The following is a 16,664-nucleotide window of genomic DNA, read 5'->3' on the forward strand; positions in this document are numbered from 1 at the left end:
CACAGCTGGCCCCTGCCTGTCCTGTGTGTGTGAGCGGGGGAGTCACTCGGTGTGGTGTCTGTCCCCTCCACTGTTCCACTGTCCTATCCGTGGGGGTCACACGGTGTGGCAGCTAGTGGGTTCCAGTACCCGGCCACTGCCAGGTGACTTAAGAGAACTCAGACAGTCCTCTGACAGAAAGGGGCACAGAGCTAGTGACAAACCAATCCCAGGGTTAGCTCATGTCTCTGGAGGGCCAGAGAGAGGACAGGGCTGGGGCAGGTGCATGGAGCCCAGAGGGTGTTCAGGTGGCTGTGACCCCGGGCCTGGATGCAGCTAGAGGACAAGGTGTGCAGGCTGCACTGGGGGCACTTGGGGTGGAGGCCCAGCTGCAGGGATGCTCTCTGCCCCAGCCTCCGGTCAAGAGCTGGACACTGGCCTGCAGTGGTGACCTTCCCTGAAACCTCCAGCACCTCATTCAAGCACTGCTTTGTCTTTGTCTCTGAAGAACAACAGTCCAGGTATTTTTGCCAGACTAAACCTGACTGGAACATGCCCCCAATCCTGGGCTGGAGCCATAGTACAGCGGGTAGGGTGTTTGCCTTGCCCACGGCCAACCCAGGTTCGATTCCCAGCATCCCATATGGTCCCCCTGAGCACCGCCAGGAGTGATTCCTGAGTGCAAAGCCAGGAGTAACACCTGAGCACCCCCAGGTGTGACCCCAAAAGCAAAAAAACAGGTCCTTCCACTGCCAAATGACTTGGAGGCGGTGGACAAAAGTGACCGGGCCCTGATTGTAGCCACCTCTGGGGTAGGAAGCGTCTGCACATGGGTACCCTGCGTCAACTTGCACTGTCTGTCAGGCCGTGCCTGGCTTGCTAAGGCCGCCCTGAGAGGACCTGTGGGCACGGCAAAGAGGGCTTCTCAGAGGCCCCAAGAGCCTCAGGATGAGCCAGAGAGGAGAGGGGAGGGGAGGGAAGGGGAGGCACCTGGGATGGGGAGCCAGCTCGGCGGGCAGAAGTGGGCCGTGCTTGCAGGAGTCCCAGGCTTGAGCCCCGAGCACAGAGCCAGGAGTCGCCACTGGCTGTGGCCCAGCCACAGAGCGGAGTGACCTCCACATGATGGCGAGGTGAGCAGCCCAGCCTGGGGCACCAGCCCCCAGGCCCTGTTCAGTGTCTGCCCAGCAGAAGCCTTCAGTAGTTCCACCCAGGGCCGCTGTGGCCACCTTGGAGGGGGCAGTGCTGGGCGGGGCTTCCAGGAGCCCTTGGCCACCCCAGAGAGGCGCCATTTCCTTCCTCAAATCACCGTCACCTAGGAATGAGCTTTGACTGGGGCAGGCCAGGCCCCGGGTGGGGGTCTACACGTGCCTTCTGCGGTGGGCGTGGGTGGGTTGGGAGGCCTCGAACACCCACTAGGTCGTGTGGCCTGTGTGAGCGGTGGGACTGAGCGACTCCCAGGAGGGAGGGAGGGGGGTCTGCCGGGCATGCTCAGATGACTCCAGAGTAGCCTGGTGCCACGGAAGCCGGATCTGTGCACCCCTGCGTCAGACAGGCAGAGACCCTCGCGGGGCTGCACAAACACCCACTTGAACTTGCGAGCTCCATTTGAGGATGTCTGGAGCCGAATTCTACATTCCTATAAATTTTGGATTTTTTTTTGGGGGGGGGGTGACACCTGGCATCGCACAGGGGTTACTCCTGGCTCTGCACTCAGGAATTACTCCTGGCGGTGCTTGGGGGACCATATGGGATGCTGGGAATCAAACCCGGGCCGGCTGCAGGCAAGGCCAATGCCCTAGCCTCTGTGCTATTGCTCCAGCCCCAAATTTTGTCTTTTCAAAGAAAAAAATTTTACATGAATCTCATCTTCACTACACAACCCCTTTTGGGGTTAGTGATGATGGTTGTGTTTTTTTTTTTTGTGTGTGTGTGTGTGAGATGTGCTTTATTAAGGGGTCTAAAAAGACTGTGGTAGACAGACCACAGGCCTTGCATGCGCTGGGTTTGATCCCCGATACCTCAGACAGAGCAGGGGATTGTCCAGAAAGGTATGAGAACAGGTGGCACCCAGAGCCTTCCCGAGGCCAGTGGCTTCCGTGGCTGCAGCAGGGTGGTGGGGCCACAGCCACTGTGGCCTGTCCAGGAGCTGAGGACATTCTCTCCACGCCTGTGTCTCCTGCATCTCCAGGTCCGTTACCTTCTGGAGTGGACAGAGGAAGACCTGGAGGAGGCGGAGGATGACGTCGGCAGTGCAGGCCGGGACCTGTGTCACCCCTTGTGCCAGTGCCCCAAATGCGCCCCCTTCCAAAAGGTTTGGCTTTGTTGGCTCCGTTGGGGTACGGGAGGGTGGAGGTGCCCGCTCTGTGTTCTCCCCTCTGGCAAGCTGTCGGCTTCTCAGCCAGCTGAGAGACAGGGCATCAGTGTTCCTGACACCCGGTGGGGCTTGCTCAGGGTGGGCAGAGGACATGGTGTGGGCAGCCCGCCCTGTGAGCAAGCAGAGTGTGGACACAGGCACCCAGCTTACATGGGTTCTGAGTCACTATTGTACCGTGTCCCCCCCAGGGTCTGCCCACGCCTGGGCCCCGCCCCCTCATCCAGATTCCCCAGTTCACCCTGGTCACCTGTGTCCCTGTGGTGCAGTCACCGCTTGTGTGTCCACCACTGTTTCACTGTTCAGACCCATTCCTTCCCTGCACACCTCTCTCCCCACCCTCTTGTCCCCGACCTCACCCCGAGTCCCGGCAACCACCCAGCACTTCTCCATTCCTATTATTATTATTGTTATTATTATTTTTGGTTTTCGGGTCACACACAGCGATGCTCAGGATTTACTCCTGGCTCTGCACTCAGGAATTACTCCTGGCAGTGCTCAGGGGACCATATGGGATGCTGGGAATCGTCAAACCCAGGTCAGCAGGGCAAGGCAAACATCCGACCCGCTGTACTATTGCTCCGGCCCTGATTTTTTTTTTTTTAAATTCATGCCACTCCAGTCTCACCCTTTTGGGGTTGGTGTTGACCCCCCAAGTTGTGGAGGTTACTGGACAGTTAATTGTCCCGTGGTACTGCCTGGCCGGTGTGTGCCGGGGTTGAGCTGTTTACTTACCTAAGGACACCCAGGTTGATTCGGCGCTGCAGATATGACAGAGAAAGGGCTTGTGTGACCACATGAAGTTTGATTTGGCTAAGCTGAAAGCCCAGGAGTGCAGTTCCCGGGTCATGTGTGGCTTACCTGTTATCACGGCTGCGGTAGTGAGGTTTTATCTGGAACAGACTGACTGGCCTCCCGCCGGCAGTGGTGGTTTCTGTACATCCACCACAGCATTTGACTTTTGGTCCTGAGTTTGACTTGCTTTTCTCTGATAGCTAAATTTTATAATGTTCACCGACTGTTTATTTACCTGCCTTCTTTGTGGGAAGCCTTTTCTTCAAGCCGAGTTCCCCCCGCCTCACCCCCAAACCAATTCTGTGTTGGTTTCCTTTTAGTCGTTGGGGCCTCATAAATGATGCTCAGGCGAGCCAGGGCCACTCCCAGCTGTGCTCAGGCAACCAGGCTGGATGGTTAGTGCAAGGGCCTGGCCGCCAGGGTCACCCTGATGGTGCTGGGGTGGTGGTAGAGGTCAGGTGGGGCTGGGGATCGAACCAGGGTCAGGCATCTGCCACGGGTGATTCCAAACCTGGCACTGCGTGGGCCCCCAAACACCCCTGGGGCAGCTTCTGATACCACCTGCCATGGTTCAAAACAAGGAAGGAGGTGGGGAAGGCAGGGGAGGGGTCTTCTCTCTCTCCCTCCCTCCCTCTGCCATTCAGATGGCCAAATACAGGAATACAGACAGTGTTCCTTAGTTTTCTCTTCTCTCATGACAGTCAATAAAAAAAAAAAAAGAGTCAATTTGGGGCTGGAGAGATGGGTGCTTGTCTTGCATATTGCTGACACAGATTTGATACTGGGTACCCTTATATGATCCCTGAGCTCTCCAGGAAAGATCCTTGAGCACAGAGTCAGGAGTAAGTCTGAGCATCAGATGACCCAGAAACAAACAAAATTTTAAAAAATGAATTAATTAAAATCAGGGGCTGGAGTCAGGTGCTTGCCTTTCAAGTAGTTGACTAGGTAAAATCCCTGGCATCCATATGGTCCCCCAAGCCTGCAGGGAGTGAGCCAGGAGTATTCCCTCCCCCCGCCTCCCCCCAAAAAAAAAGAAGAAAGAAGGGAGGGGAGAGAGGGAAGGAAGGAGAGGGAAGAGGGAAAAGAGGTGGAAGACACTAGCAAACATATTGACCTGGGCATTTTTTTTAAAACACTTTTTGTTTTTATTTATTTGCTTATTTATTTATTTTGCTTTTTGGATCACACCCAGCGATGCACAGGGGTTACTCCTGGCTCATGCACTCAGGAATTACTCCTGGCGGTGCTCGGGGGAGCATATGGGATGCTGGGAATTGAACCCGGGTCGACCGCATGCAAGGCAAACGCCCTACCCGCTGTGCTGCCGCTCCAGCCCCGACCAGGGCAGTTTTGTGGAGATGTTTAATTACTGCTCCATTCTCTTGAATTGAACAGTGATTGGTCTGGTCAAGGTTCCTTCTTCCTCCTGATTCAGTCTTAGTAGGTTGTGTGATTCTAAAGATTTCTCTACTTCTACGGGCCCACAGAGATAATGCAGTGGGTAGGGCACTTGCCTTGCATGTGACCACCTCCCCAGCACCCCATGTGTTCTCCTGAGCCCTCCAGAAGTGATTCCTGAGTGTAGATCCAGGAGTAACCCCCGACCACCACTGGATATGGCCCCAATATAAACAAAAATTTTTCTCCACTTCTAGATGTTCTCACTTAGTAGCTTAAGGTTTGTTCATGATCTCTTATAATCTTTTGTATTTATGTGGTATGTACTGTTGCTTCTCTTCTTGAATTTCTGACCAGATTAGCGTTGTTCTCGTTTTTTTTTCTTGTGAGTCTTGCTAAAAGTTTGTCAATTTTGTTTATCCATTTGGAAAACCAGTTCCTGGTTTCATTGAGCTTTTTTTTAAATTGCTTAATTGACTTCTATATTCTTGGTTTCTTATTTCTTTCCATGTGTTTACTCTGGGTTTTATTTGTTACTTGTATAGTTTCTTGAGAGGTGACTCTAGGATATTTATTTGAGTTTTTTCTTGTTTCCTGATGTAATCTGTATTGCTAGGAACTTCCCCTTGAGTGTGGCTTTTGCTTTCCTGTAGGATCTATTTACTTTATTTCTTGGATTTCTCTTTGAGCTAATGGTGCTTAACAAAGTATTACATTGTGTAGTTTTCTAAGGTTTGAGCTTTTTAATGGCTAATTTTTACCTTCATAGCATTGATAGTCTGCGAAGAGATTTGAAATGATTTCTATTTTCATGACTTATAGACACTTGCTTAGTGTTTCAGCATGTAATCTATCTTAGAGAATGTCTCATGTGTACTAGAGAAGAGTATGTATTCCATTTTTTGGTGGGTGGGATAGGAGGGAGAGGAAGGTCCGATACATGCCTGTTAATCCCAGCTCTTTACCTAGGGCCTCATTTCCTTACTCATTTTCTTCCTGGGTGATCTGGCATAAAGTTTCCTGTTCCTTTTTGTTGGCAGGGATGTATCTCTTTGGTATGTTAGTGGTTGCTTTAAGTACTTTGCTTCCCCTTTCCTTGTTTTATTTTATTTTTTAAATTTTTATCACTGAAACACCATGAGGTACAGTTGTAGACTTCCAAATTTTTGTGCTTGGGTTTCAGTTATACAATGATCGAGTACCCATCCCTCCACCAGTGCCCGTTCTCCACCACCACCAGTCCCAGTATCCCTCCCACCCCCCATCCCTCCCATCCCACCCTGCCTCTGTGGCAGGGCATTCCCTTTTGTTCTCTCTCTCCTTTTGGGTGCTATGGTTTGCAAAAGAGGCATTGAGTGGCAATCATGTTTAGTCAATAGTCTACTTTCAGCATGCATCTCCCATCCTGGGAGGATCTTCCCAACACCCTTTATTTGGTGCTCCCTTCTCTATCTGAGCTGCCTTTTCCCCTAGCGTGTGGCTGGCCTCAAAGCCATGGAATAAACCTCCTGGTACTTATCTCGGCTATTCTTGGGTGTTAGTCTCCTATTTTGTCACTTTATGTTCCCCAGATGAATGCAGTCTTTCTATGTCTGTCCCTCTCTTTCTGACTCATTTTGCCTAGCATGATACTTTCCATGTAGTACCACTTGTATGTAAATTTCATGACTTCATCCTTTCTAACAGCTACATAGTACTCCATTGTGTAGATGTACCAAAAGTTTCTTTAACCAGTCATCTGTTCTCGGGCACTCAGGTTTCTTCCAGATTCTGGCTATTGTAAACAGTGCTGCAATGAACAAACAAGTGCAGATGTCACTTCGACTATACTTTTTTGCCTCTCTGCGATATATTCCCAGGAGTGGTATTGCTGGGTCAAATGGGAGCTCAATTTCTAATTTTTTGAGAATCGTCCATACTGTTTTCCAAAAGGGCCCCTTTCTTTTTTTTTTTTTTCCCCTTTATTTTATTTTTTTTAAAGTTGTAGATTTACAATTTTTTGTGCTTTGGTTTCAATTATACAATGATCAGATACCCATCCCTCCACCAGTGCCCATTTTCCACCACCATGGATAATATCCCTCCCACCCCCATCCCCCCATCCCCCCGTCTCTGTGGCAGGGCAATCCCCTGTGTTCTCTCTCTCCTTTTGGGTGTTGTGGTCTGCAAAAGAGGCATTGAGTGGCAAACATGTTCAGTCCATAGTCTACTTTCGACATGCATCTCCCCTCCTGGGAGGATCCTCCAAACATCCTTTATTTGGTGCTCCCTTCTCTATCTGAATAGCCAAAAGGGCCCCTTTCTTTGGCACATAATGTTTATAACTGTTTAGTTCTCTTGATACAGTGATGCCTTAGTATGTAATGTCCATCTGCACTTTCAGTTTGAGTGCTGTTTGGCCCAGTACATGTATGGCCATCTTGCTTTTTTTAAAACCCTATTGTTGACCTATAAGGTTGATTTACAGCCTTTGACTCAGAGCATGTGCTTATTATTATTGTTGTTGTTATTTTGGTTTTGGGACCAGAACTGGCAGTGCCCAGAGCCTACTCCTGGTTCTACACTAGGAATCACTCCCCTGGAGGTGCTAGGGGGACTTATATTGGGTGCCAGGGATGAAACCCAGGTTAGCTGTGTGCATGGCAAATGCCCTTCCCGCTGATCTACGGCTCCGGCCTGTGCTTGTTGTGAGCGTTTGGGCATGTCTCTGCTAAGTGGCAGAAGTGGGATTCAGTCCATTGTCATTTACAGAGATAGCACAGCGGGTAAGGCATTTGCCTTCCATGCAGCTAACATGGCCGACCCTAGTTCGATTCCTCCACCCCTCTCAGAGAGCCTGGCAAGCTATTGAGAGTATCGCGCCCGCATGGCAAAACCTGGCAAGCTCCCCATGATGTATTCGATATGCCAAACACAGTAACAAGTCTCGCGATGTTACTGGGCCCACTCGAGCAAATTGATGAACAACGGGAGGACGGTGACAGTGACAGTGATTGACCAAAATGGAACTTATTGCCTTTTTTCTCCCGAGAGTCTGGGTGTTTTGCAGCATGACCCTGTTTCTTTGGCTTGCCCTTGTGATGGCAGCTTGTGTGGTGAGGCGGGCCTGTCATTGTGGAGATCTGCTCCCATTCCGCTCTTCCTCTTGGCTTCTTCTGAGTGTCGTTGCTTTGAGGTTTCTGGGTAGTTTACATCCAGAGTTTGCCGCTTATTGACCCCTTTGAATTAAAAACAAATCTCATGTTCGCTCTCGGGGTCTCGTCTGTGAGTCTCCTCTTCCCCTCACTTATGCGTCTGTTTCCGAGTGTTGTTTCCTTACCTTTCAGAGGAGACCATTCTTGGAGCCCATCTGTGTCTTTGGCAAATAAGTTTAGGGGTAATGAATGGCTTAGAGGCAGTGAAGGTTATCAAGCGGGCCCAGTAACGTCTCTATTGGAGACTTTGTTGTTACTGTGTCTGGCATATCGAATACGTCACGGGGAGCTTGCCAGGCCCTGCCGTGCGGGCGAGATACTCTCGGTAGCTTGCCGGGCTCTCCGAGAGGGGCGGAGGAATCGAACTCGGGCCAGCCATGTTGGCCGCATGTAAGGCGAACGCCCTACCCGCTGTGCTATCAGTCATCAGAAAATGCTTTTATCATGCCTGCAAATATGAGGGGTTCCCTGGCAGGATAGAGTATTTTCAGTGAGGAACATCCTACTGTTCTCCTCAGACCTAGGCTGGAGCGATAGCACAGGGGTAGGGCGTTTGCCTTGCACGCAGCCATCCTGGCCGACCCGAGTTCGATTCCTCCGCCCCTCTCGAAGAGCCCGGCAAGCTACCGAGAGTGTCTCGCCCGCACGGCAGAGCCTGGCAAGCTCCCCGTGACGTATTCGATATGCCAAACACAGTAACAACAAAGTCTCCAATGGAGACATTACTGGGCCCGCTCGAGCAAATTGATGAACGGGAGGACAGTTTCTTTCTTTCTTTCTTTCTTTCTTTCTTTCTTTCTTTCTTTCTTTCTTTCTTTCACTGGAAAGACTGTCTGAATCTTACGGGGGTCACTTTATGTGTCTTTGCTTTTCTCTTGTTGCTTCTCTCTTTCTCTCTCTCTCTCTCTCCCCTCTCTTTCCTCTCTCTCTCTCTTTCTCTCTCTCCTCTCTCTCCCCCTTCCCCCCACCACTTTGATTATTTGATTACCCTGTTCTCCTGTTGGGCTTCCGGGATCAGTGTATGCATCACCCTCCTCAGAGTGGGCAAGTTCTTGGCTGTTGTTCCTTGCACCAGCATTTCTTCCCCTTTTTCTTCTAGAATTCCTACGATGTGGTTAGCGTTCCTCTTCCTGCCTTCCCACTTATTTCTAATGTTTTCTTCATTTGGGGGGGTGGAGGGGCTCAGACCACGCCTGGCAGTTCACCCTTTGTCGTGTTGCTCCCTCCGAGACCTGTGGCAGTTCCCCTGCAGGGGACCTGATTCTGCAGCCCTCTGAGGCCCCAGGGTTTTGTCCAGTGTCTGTGCGAGAACCGAGGGCTTCAGTCCCTGCCACCTGGCTCCTCAACTATGAACGTTCTTTCTGTTCCCACCATCGGTGCCAAGTAGAAGCTGGCAAAGATTCCTGCCAGTGGACTGGGTGTGAACGTGACCAACCAGGACGGCTCCTCCCCACTGCATGTGGCTGCCCTGCACGGCCGGGCCGACCTTGTCCCCCTCCTGCTGAAGCACGGTGCCAGCGTGGGCGCCAGGAATGCCAGTCAAGCTGTCCCACTCCACCTGGCCTGCCAGAAGGGCCACTTCCAGGTACGGGCATGACCTGGGTGCATAGATCACTTGGCTGGGATGCTGCCGGGGGGCCGCCTTTCCTCCCGCCTGGGTGAGATCTGGAGATGCCCCTGGTAAGTCACTCAGTGCCAGAACCCAGTACTCAAGATGCCCAGGAGGTCAAGAGCCAGCCCATCCTTCTACTGCTGCCCCTCTTGGGGCACTAAGGGGGCGGTTCTGACTCACCCCAGGCAGGTACCATATCTACTGCTAGGGTGCCGGTCACTGAGGCTCTGCCCAACTCTCCCCAGCTTTATATACCATAATCTGTGCCCAGTGGTACCTCGTAAAGCTGGGACCCCATAGAAGGGAGCCAAAAAGTCATTATAGGGCTGGAAAGAGAGTTCAGCAGGTAAGGCACTGGTCTCCAAAGCAGTGGTACGATCACAAAGAGTATGATCTCCAATACCCCATATTTCACAGAGTTGGTGCCCATGGGAGGGGGTCAGGAAGTGCTTGCAGGGCTGGAGAGAGTATCATGGGTAAGGCACTGGTCGGCCGCTGTGTGATCTTGGGTATGACATCCGCTTCCCCAAGACCTGCGAGGATTGATTCCTGAGCACAGCCAGGTGTGGTCAGAAAAAGTTAAGCCATGCCAAGGAAACGTTATCATCGACTGTTCCCAAGTCCGACCTTCAGTTCCACTGTCAGCTTCTCAGACTCCCTCTGTGGAGCGTGGGCTTCCTGTCTGGAGAGCCTGAGGCAAGGGTATGAGGTCTTCACTGGCAGAGTGAACCCCAAGTCCCAGCCTGAAGCAGGGCCGCCCTCAGTGGGGTGGGTACCCCCTGACTCTCCCTGTCCGCAGTCCACTTCTTCCTGAGCTGCAGCCTAGAGGGCTCCCCTGCCTGGATTTTTTTTTTTTTTTTTGCTTTTTGGGTCACATCCAGCGATGCACAGGGGTTCCTCCTGGCTCTGCACTCAGGAAGTACTCCTGGTGTTGCTTGGGGGACCATATGGGATGCTGGGAATCGAACCCCAGTCCGCCGTGTGCAAGGCAAACTCCCTCCCTGCTGTGCTATGGCCCCAGGCCCTCCCCTGTTGGACGCTGACCAGTGCTGCCCCTTTTTGTCCCCTGCCCGCCAGGTGGTGAAGTGTCTCTTAGAGGCTCACGCCAAGCCCAATAAGAAGGACCTCAGCGGAAACACCCCCCTCATTTACGCCTGCGCTGGTGGCCACCACGAAGTGGCCGCGCTGTTGCTGCAGGTGAGCACCTGGCGTCGTGTCCCCCACCCCCCCCACCGCCCAGCTGTGCGTGTGTGTAGGCGGTGGCCACCCACATACCATCTGGCTGCTCTCTTCGCAGCATGGGGCCTCCATCAACGCTGCCAACGACAAGGGCAACACGGCGCTGCACGCGGCCGTGCTGGAGAAGCGGGTCCTGGTGGTGGAGCTGCTCCTGCTGCACGGGGCCTCGGTCCAGGTGCTGAACAAGAGGCAGCGCACGGCCCTGGACTGCGCCGAGCAGGTGAGCGGGCGGGGCGGCCGGGGGTCGCCGTCTGGGGGGGGTCTCCAGGAGCATCTCGCGAGCACCCCCAGATCCTCGAGGGGCCCTGCGCGGCTGAGGGTTGGGGTAAGGGGGAGGCCCTGTCCTGGCTCACCTGTGGGGGCGCTTCGGGGGGGCCCCACCTCCAGCATCCGCCCACGCCCCAGCGCTCGGGACCCTCCCGAGCACTGTGCTCAGTGGCAGGAAGGGGAGAGCCTGCATTTCCCCGTAGCTTTGAGACTTCTTGAGTCCCGCCAAGTTACCGCTCCTAGCCCTGGGGAGATTTTCTCTTGCAGTAATGGCCAGGAAAGTCCCTTTTCTCAAGGTGCAGGGGGGGTTACCTCTTTTCTGTTTGGGTTTTGAAATCTTTTAACCTAGTTTTGCACATAGGTTGTCATCTGAAAGTCACCTTAAATCCAACCCACTCCAATTTATTGTTACCAGCTTTTGACATTCAGGGTAAAAATTTCAGAGTTGACTTTTGGGCTCTCTGCATTGCCTTTTTTTTTTTTTTTTTTTTTGGTCTGGGGGAGGCACACCTAGTACTCAGGGCTTTACTCCTGGCTCAGGGATCACTTCCGGTGGGCTCTGGGAATCTCCGGGGTGCCGGGGATGGAACCCCAGTCTACTGTGTAAAGCAAGCGCCTTACTCACTATCCCATCTCTCCAGCCCCAGAACTGACATTTTGAAACTTATTAGTATGTTTTGTCCGGCAAGTGATAACAGTGAATGACAGTTCAGTGCTGGCCCGTGGATAAGCTCCCGCCTTGACACTAAGAGATCCTGTTGCTCACTGGGAGCCAGGGCCACAGAATGGGAGGCCCCAAGCAGCGCCAGGCTGGACAGCACCCACGTCTTGCCTGTAGCCGCCACCCTGCTTTCCCACCCTGCCACGCAGAATGACTTTCAGGTTGAAAAGAGGCAATAAAACCTGCATGGAAGGAATAAAAAAATATATATTTTCCCTTTCAAATTGTAGAATTCAAAAATAATGGAATTACTTCAGGTAGTACCAAGCTGTGTGGCCACGTTAGATGATGTTGGTGAAACAGACCCCAAGGAGTACGTTACAGTTAAGATCAGGAAAAAATGTAAGACCTCACATTCTTTCTGCCGTTCTCCGCGGGGGTTGATGTGGAAGTTCACGAGTGGTTGCTGGTTCTAGCTGTGAATGTAAAGTGGCATTACCACCTGGGCTGGGCTTGGGATAAAGGCATACGCTCCGGATGTGTGTGTTCCAATCTTTATCAGAGGTTTATCAATACTGGCTCCCTTGTTGGTTGCAGTGTTTCCTAAGAAGGTAGACGAATGCTCTCTGCATTGTCTTCTTTTTTTTTTTTTTGCTTATGCATTCCTGGCTCATGCATTCAGGAATTACTCCTGGTGGTCCTCGGGGGACCGAATGGGATGCTGGGAATTGAACCCAGGTCAGCCACATGCAAGGCAAATGCCCTACCCACTGTGCTAACACTCCAAGTCCTTCCGCATTGCCTTTGAAGATAGGCCTCCACTCACTGCCTAGGGAGGAGCCACTCCAGAAAGTTATCTCAGAGCTTCCTGGGACCATATCCTGGACAGCCCGGGGGAAAAAGCTACCTAAAAATGATTTTTTAATTAACTGGCGGATAGCACTGGGAACAGTAGTTACAAACAGGATGGGAATGAAGTTTTTTTTTTCCAAAAAAGTTTTCATAGTTTCTGTATCAGTGTAACCCTGAGGCTGTCTGTCTGTGATTGCCTGAGGGGGAATGGAAGTATATTAAGGGTTTGTCTGTTTTCTGTGGGCACACAATAGTAAAGAGATGTCAGCTATTTCCTTCAGCAAGTTCACTGTGTTAATTTCTACATTTTTGCTAAACAAAGAAAATGGCAAGACCGTATCTCTTAAATTTAAATCCATGCTTAAATTTTGGATGTTCTCAGAAGGTTATCTTTTTATCTACAGGGAACTCAAAAATGTACGATCTCCCGGATGAACCTTTTACAAGACAGTTTTACTTCGTTCACCCCACTGGTCAGTTTAAGTGAGTATAAGACCTGACTGATTTCCTGCTGTCCGATTTCTGCTGAGGGACAGACTTGGGCTGTCCCCAGCTTATAGTCGGGCTGCACTGCCCACGGGCAGTCAGTGTGTTTCATAGCCCCATCTCCATCATTTTCGTTTCCTTTCAGTTTCAGGGCAAAGAGTTCAAGAGAGATCATGACAAGAGATAGAAGTGTCCCAAATTTTACCGAGGATTCTTTGCACGAGGTGAGTTACTAAATATTGGTTTATTATCACCTTTTTTTTTTAAGCCTGACTTTTCCACAATCTAGGGTGAACATATTGCTTAGTTCATTATTCCCTTCACTGTTGAAAGTTCACTGTCACTGTCCTCCCATTGTTCATCGATTTGCTTGAATGGGCCCAGTAACATTGTGAGACTTGTTACTGTGTTTGGCATATTGAATATGTCACAGGTAGCTTGCCAGGCTTTGCTCTGCGGGTGAGATACTCTTGGTAGCTTGCCAGGCTCTCTGAGGGGGTGGAGGAATCGAACTCAGGTCTGCCCTGTCGGCCGTGTGCAAGGCAAATGCCCTACCTGCTGTGCTACCGCTCCAGCCAGTATTATATTTAAAAATGTCCTTTGGGGGCTAAGAAAGGAATTGAGGGCAAGTGAGAACTAGCCGTATGCAGGGGAAGTCGCAGCCCCTGCTTTGCCGTGGGGGCAATGCCCCCTTCTCTAAGCCACTGCGGTGCCTCTCTCAGCCTCCCCTCGTAAGAGAGCACGTCTGTGTATCGATGGTGATGCTTCTTCAGACACGGGGCCACATTTGCAACTCAGCCAGACAGTTGTGTGCGTGGCCATCTTGCTCAGTCCTGCAGTGTCAGCAGCTGGATTGGGCACGGCCAGTCCTCCCTGGCGCTGCCTGGGACAAACGCTTCAGAAACAGGACATGTCTGAAATTAATAGATTTTATTTGGAGGGTTTTTAAGGTGTGGATGGGGAGAGAGTGAGAGAGTAGCGTACTCAAGAGTGAACACGGGCTTCTCCAAGGGTGGAAAGAGCCCCTACACACATCCCAGCATTAGACATGAAAGCATGAAAGTACACATCTCAAGAAGGGAGATGCGGGCGACACACGTGCTTGGGCAACACACATGCTTGGGCAACACACGTGCTCGGCCACGTGGGGGCTAGCAGCACATGGGCTCGGGCAGTATATGTGCCTGAAACAAGACATGTCTGAACTGCTGCTGGCCGCTCTGTCCACTGATCACGAGAAGTGCCCAGGCTTGCTGAATCAAATACCCGTATTAACGTGCTAAATCTTTGTTTTAGAGAAAGTAGGTTTTTCTCTGCCCCCTCACTGGGTTGAAACACTGAGGTTTACAAAGTTGTTTGTGATGATTTGTTCCAGGCATTCAGTATTCCAACACCAGTGCCACCACCCTTGTCACCTGCCCTCCGCCATTGTCTCTACTTTCCCAATCCCCCCTCAACCCCGCCCCACCCCCATAGCAGGATGACAGTAATTTATTTTATATTGCTCGTTACCTTTTAATACAGAATATTCAAAATATATTTCCATAGAGGAAAATTTGTGAAAATTGTTGTATCTCACCATGGGGACATTAAGTCCTAGTCTGAGGGTTTACTAAACTGTTGTCACAAGTTAACCTTCTGTGTTAGTATTTTTGTGGATTGAGATTGGTTGGCTTCTGTGTTACATCCTATCCACTTATTACTGTGATGTCAGTATTGTAGCCAGATGCTCCAGAAAATCCAGAACTCTTAACTGGGCAGTCTGGCTGGAGTTAAGTTTTTGTTTTCTTTCTTTTTGGGCCACAACCAGCAATGCTCAGGTGTCATTCCTGGCTCTGCACTCAGGAATCACTCCTGGCGGCGCTTGGCAAGGGACCATATGAGATGTTGGGGATTGAACCTGGGTCAGCCACTTACAAGGCAAACACCCTACCTGCTGTACTATTGCTCAGGCCCCTGGAGTTAAATTTTTAGCTGGGCGGCAGCTTTGGGAGTGTGGGAGCAGCTGCTAGAGCTTGGGGTAGGAGCTGACCCACCCCACTCCAAGAGGGCCCTTAAGAGGTCTCAGCCAGGAACGGAGGTTTGAGAAATTTTTGCGACTAGGTGATCTGTTGCAAGATTTGAGTCTCTGGTGGAACAGGGCCAGTGGATAAGCTTAGATGGCTGCCCGGGCTTCCAGAAGTAGAGGGACGTGAGGGGAGGTTGCCCTTCCCCACTCCCAAGGAGGCCTGGAGGTTTCAGCCACAGGAATCTGTGTGCCCGGTGCTCATGGGTGATGCTTACCTTCGTGGTGGTGGTTCTGGCACCCTGCAAACGGGAACTGTCTGGATTGTACCTTTTCTGTAGGCGGGGCTTCCAAGAGGTCCAGTCAAACAAAAGGACCTGCCGGACCAGAGCCGAGCGCCGAACACCGAGCAGGGCAGTGGCGGCACAGCGGTGAAACGCGGCACCTCTCGAAACAGGCGCATGCTCCGGAGACACACGCTCAATGAGGCTGTCGCCAAGGGCCTGGTGGGTCCCCGGGAGGCCAGCGCGTCCCAGTCCTAGCAGTGAGACGGAGTTACTTCTGCTGCTGAGAAGAGAGTCCTCCACAAAATGTGAGCACGAGCACAGTTTAAGAAATACTGGTTCAGAGAACTGGCTCGAGAGACGAAGAGAAAGTTCCCGAAAGCTTTTCTGTGCCCAGGGGAAAGAGTGCAATGATGTCTACACTTGGAAAAGAAATGGACAGAAATCCCAGGGCTCTCCATACCCTGACGATGGACCGGTTCCCGTAAAGTATCAGGCTCTTCATCTTCAGATCCTGACCTCCTCCTGTAAGGTGCTAACCTTCTGTGGGTCTATGGGCAAGTTAGCAAACCACAAGCAAAAAAAAAAAAAAGAAAATTTCTCCCATCTGGGATCAGCTGAAGCCAAGCCATTTAGGTTTCCTAGGATGGTGGAGGCCGGGCAGAAGTGTCACAGTGAAATGAGGAAAACAGGACCTGGACAATGTTCCTTTACAAAACAGCACTTGAACCCAAAGATGCCTAAAAGCCATTTTAATGTTCACTTTGGAGCAAAGGACAGGTTAGGCCTGTTCTACTACACGTATGTGGGAAAAATTAGGATAATCTCTTCCAACAAAAGAGATGTTTGTCGCTGCACATGTACCAGTTGCAGTGTCTCTAGAAATATCCTTTTCCATTAAGGACCTCCCTGAAATGTCACCCCTGATGGATAGTTACTGAACTCGAGTAGGTCTGGCACATCTTTTCTTAAGAGTCTCTTGATTCAGATTCAACACAGCACAAAACCAGGTCAGATTAAGTTAAAATTTATTGCCATTTATTCCTTTTTATAAATTTCTAAAGATTAAACTCTTATTTTTTTACGTTATTAATTGGCCTAGAGCTGCGAACAAGGGTTTGTCTGAGTACATTTCCCAATAACTTTGTAAGAGGGCGATGGTTTTGTGCATGTTCATGGAAATAACTTGTGTATTATAGATGGGAGGGGCTCATTATTTTTCTATGAAGTAATTTATGATTTCTAATTTTCTAACGTGCCTTGGATATGTGCCAAATGATGGAAAAGAAACAGTAAACTTTATGATTCTTCAGTGTGTCCTGAAAGGTTTTTTGGTTACTATTTTTGAAGTTGTATGTTTTTCAGCATCACCACTATAGACATATACATTGTGGGTAGAAAACTTTTTCTTGCTGGGTGGACAAATATTTTATTTTCCAGTTACAGATCAGAGTGGGACGGAAACATGTCAACTTCCGAACACATCATCACCCAAGCACCTGCCCAGGCTGACTTCAG

The 16,664-nt window shown here is 50.8% G+C and overlaps 1 protein-coding gene across 1 annotated transcript in view; it reads left to right on the plus strand.

Moving 5' to 3' along the window:
- The window catches only part of ANKRD27 (ankyrin repeat domain 27), a 55,517-nt gene extending 39,059 nt beyond the window's left edge, over window positions 1–16,458 (plus strand). The window contains exons 22-29 of the mRNA XM_056136449.1: window positions 2,168–2,290; window positions 9,128–9,325; window positions 10,430–10,549; window positions 10,650–10,811; window positions 11,810–11,921; window positions 12,776–12,854; window positions 13,003–13,081; window positions 15,204–16,458. Coding sequence (XP_055992424.1) covers window positions 2,168–2,290; window positions 9,128–9,325; window positions 10,430–10,549; window positions 10,650–10,811; window positions 11,810–11,921; window positions 12,776–12,854; window positions 13,003–13,081; window positions 15,204–15,404 — 1,074 coding nt within the window. The 3' untranslated portion in view covers window positions 15,405–16,458. The remainder of the gene's footprint in view (window positions 1–2,167; window positions 2,291–9,127; window positions 9,326–10,429; window positions 10,550–10,649; window positions 10,812–11,809; window positions 11,922–12,775; window positions 12,855–13,002; window positions 13,082–15,203) is intronic.
- The last annotated feature ends 206 nt before the right edge of the window (window positions 16,459–16,664 follow it).

This window comes from Sorex fumeus, unplaced genomic scaffold (genome assembly GCF_029834395.1).
Source record: "Sorex fumeus unplaced genomic scaffold, SorFum_2.1 ptg000122l, whole genome shotgun sequence".
In the NCBI taxonomy this organism is placed as follows: domain Eukaryota; kingdom Metazoa; phylum Chordata; class Mammalia; order Eulipotyphla; family Soricidae; genus Sorex; species Sorex fumeus.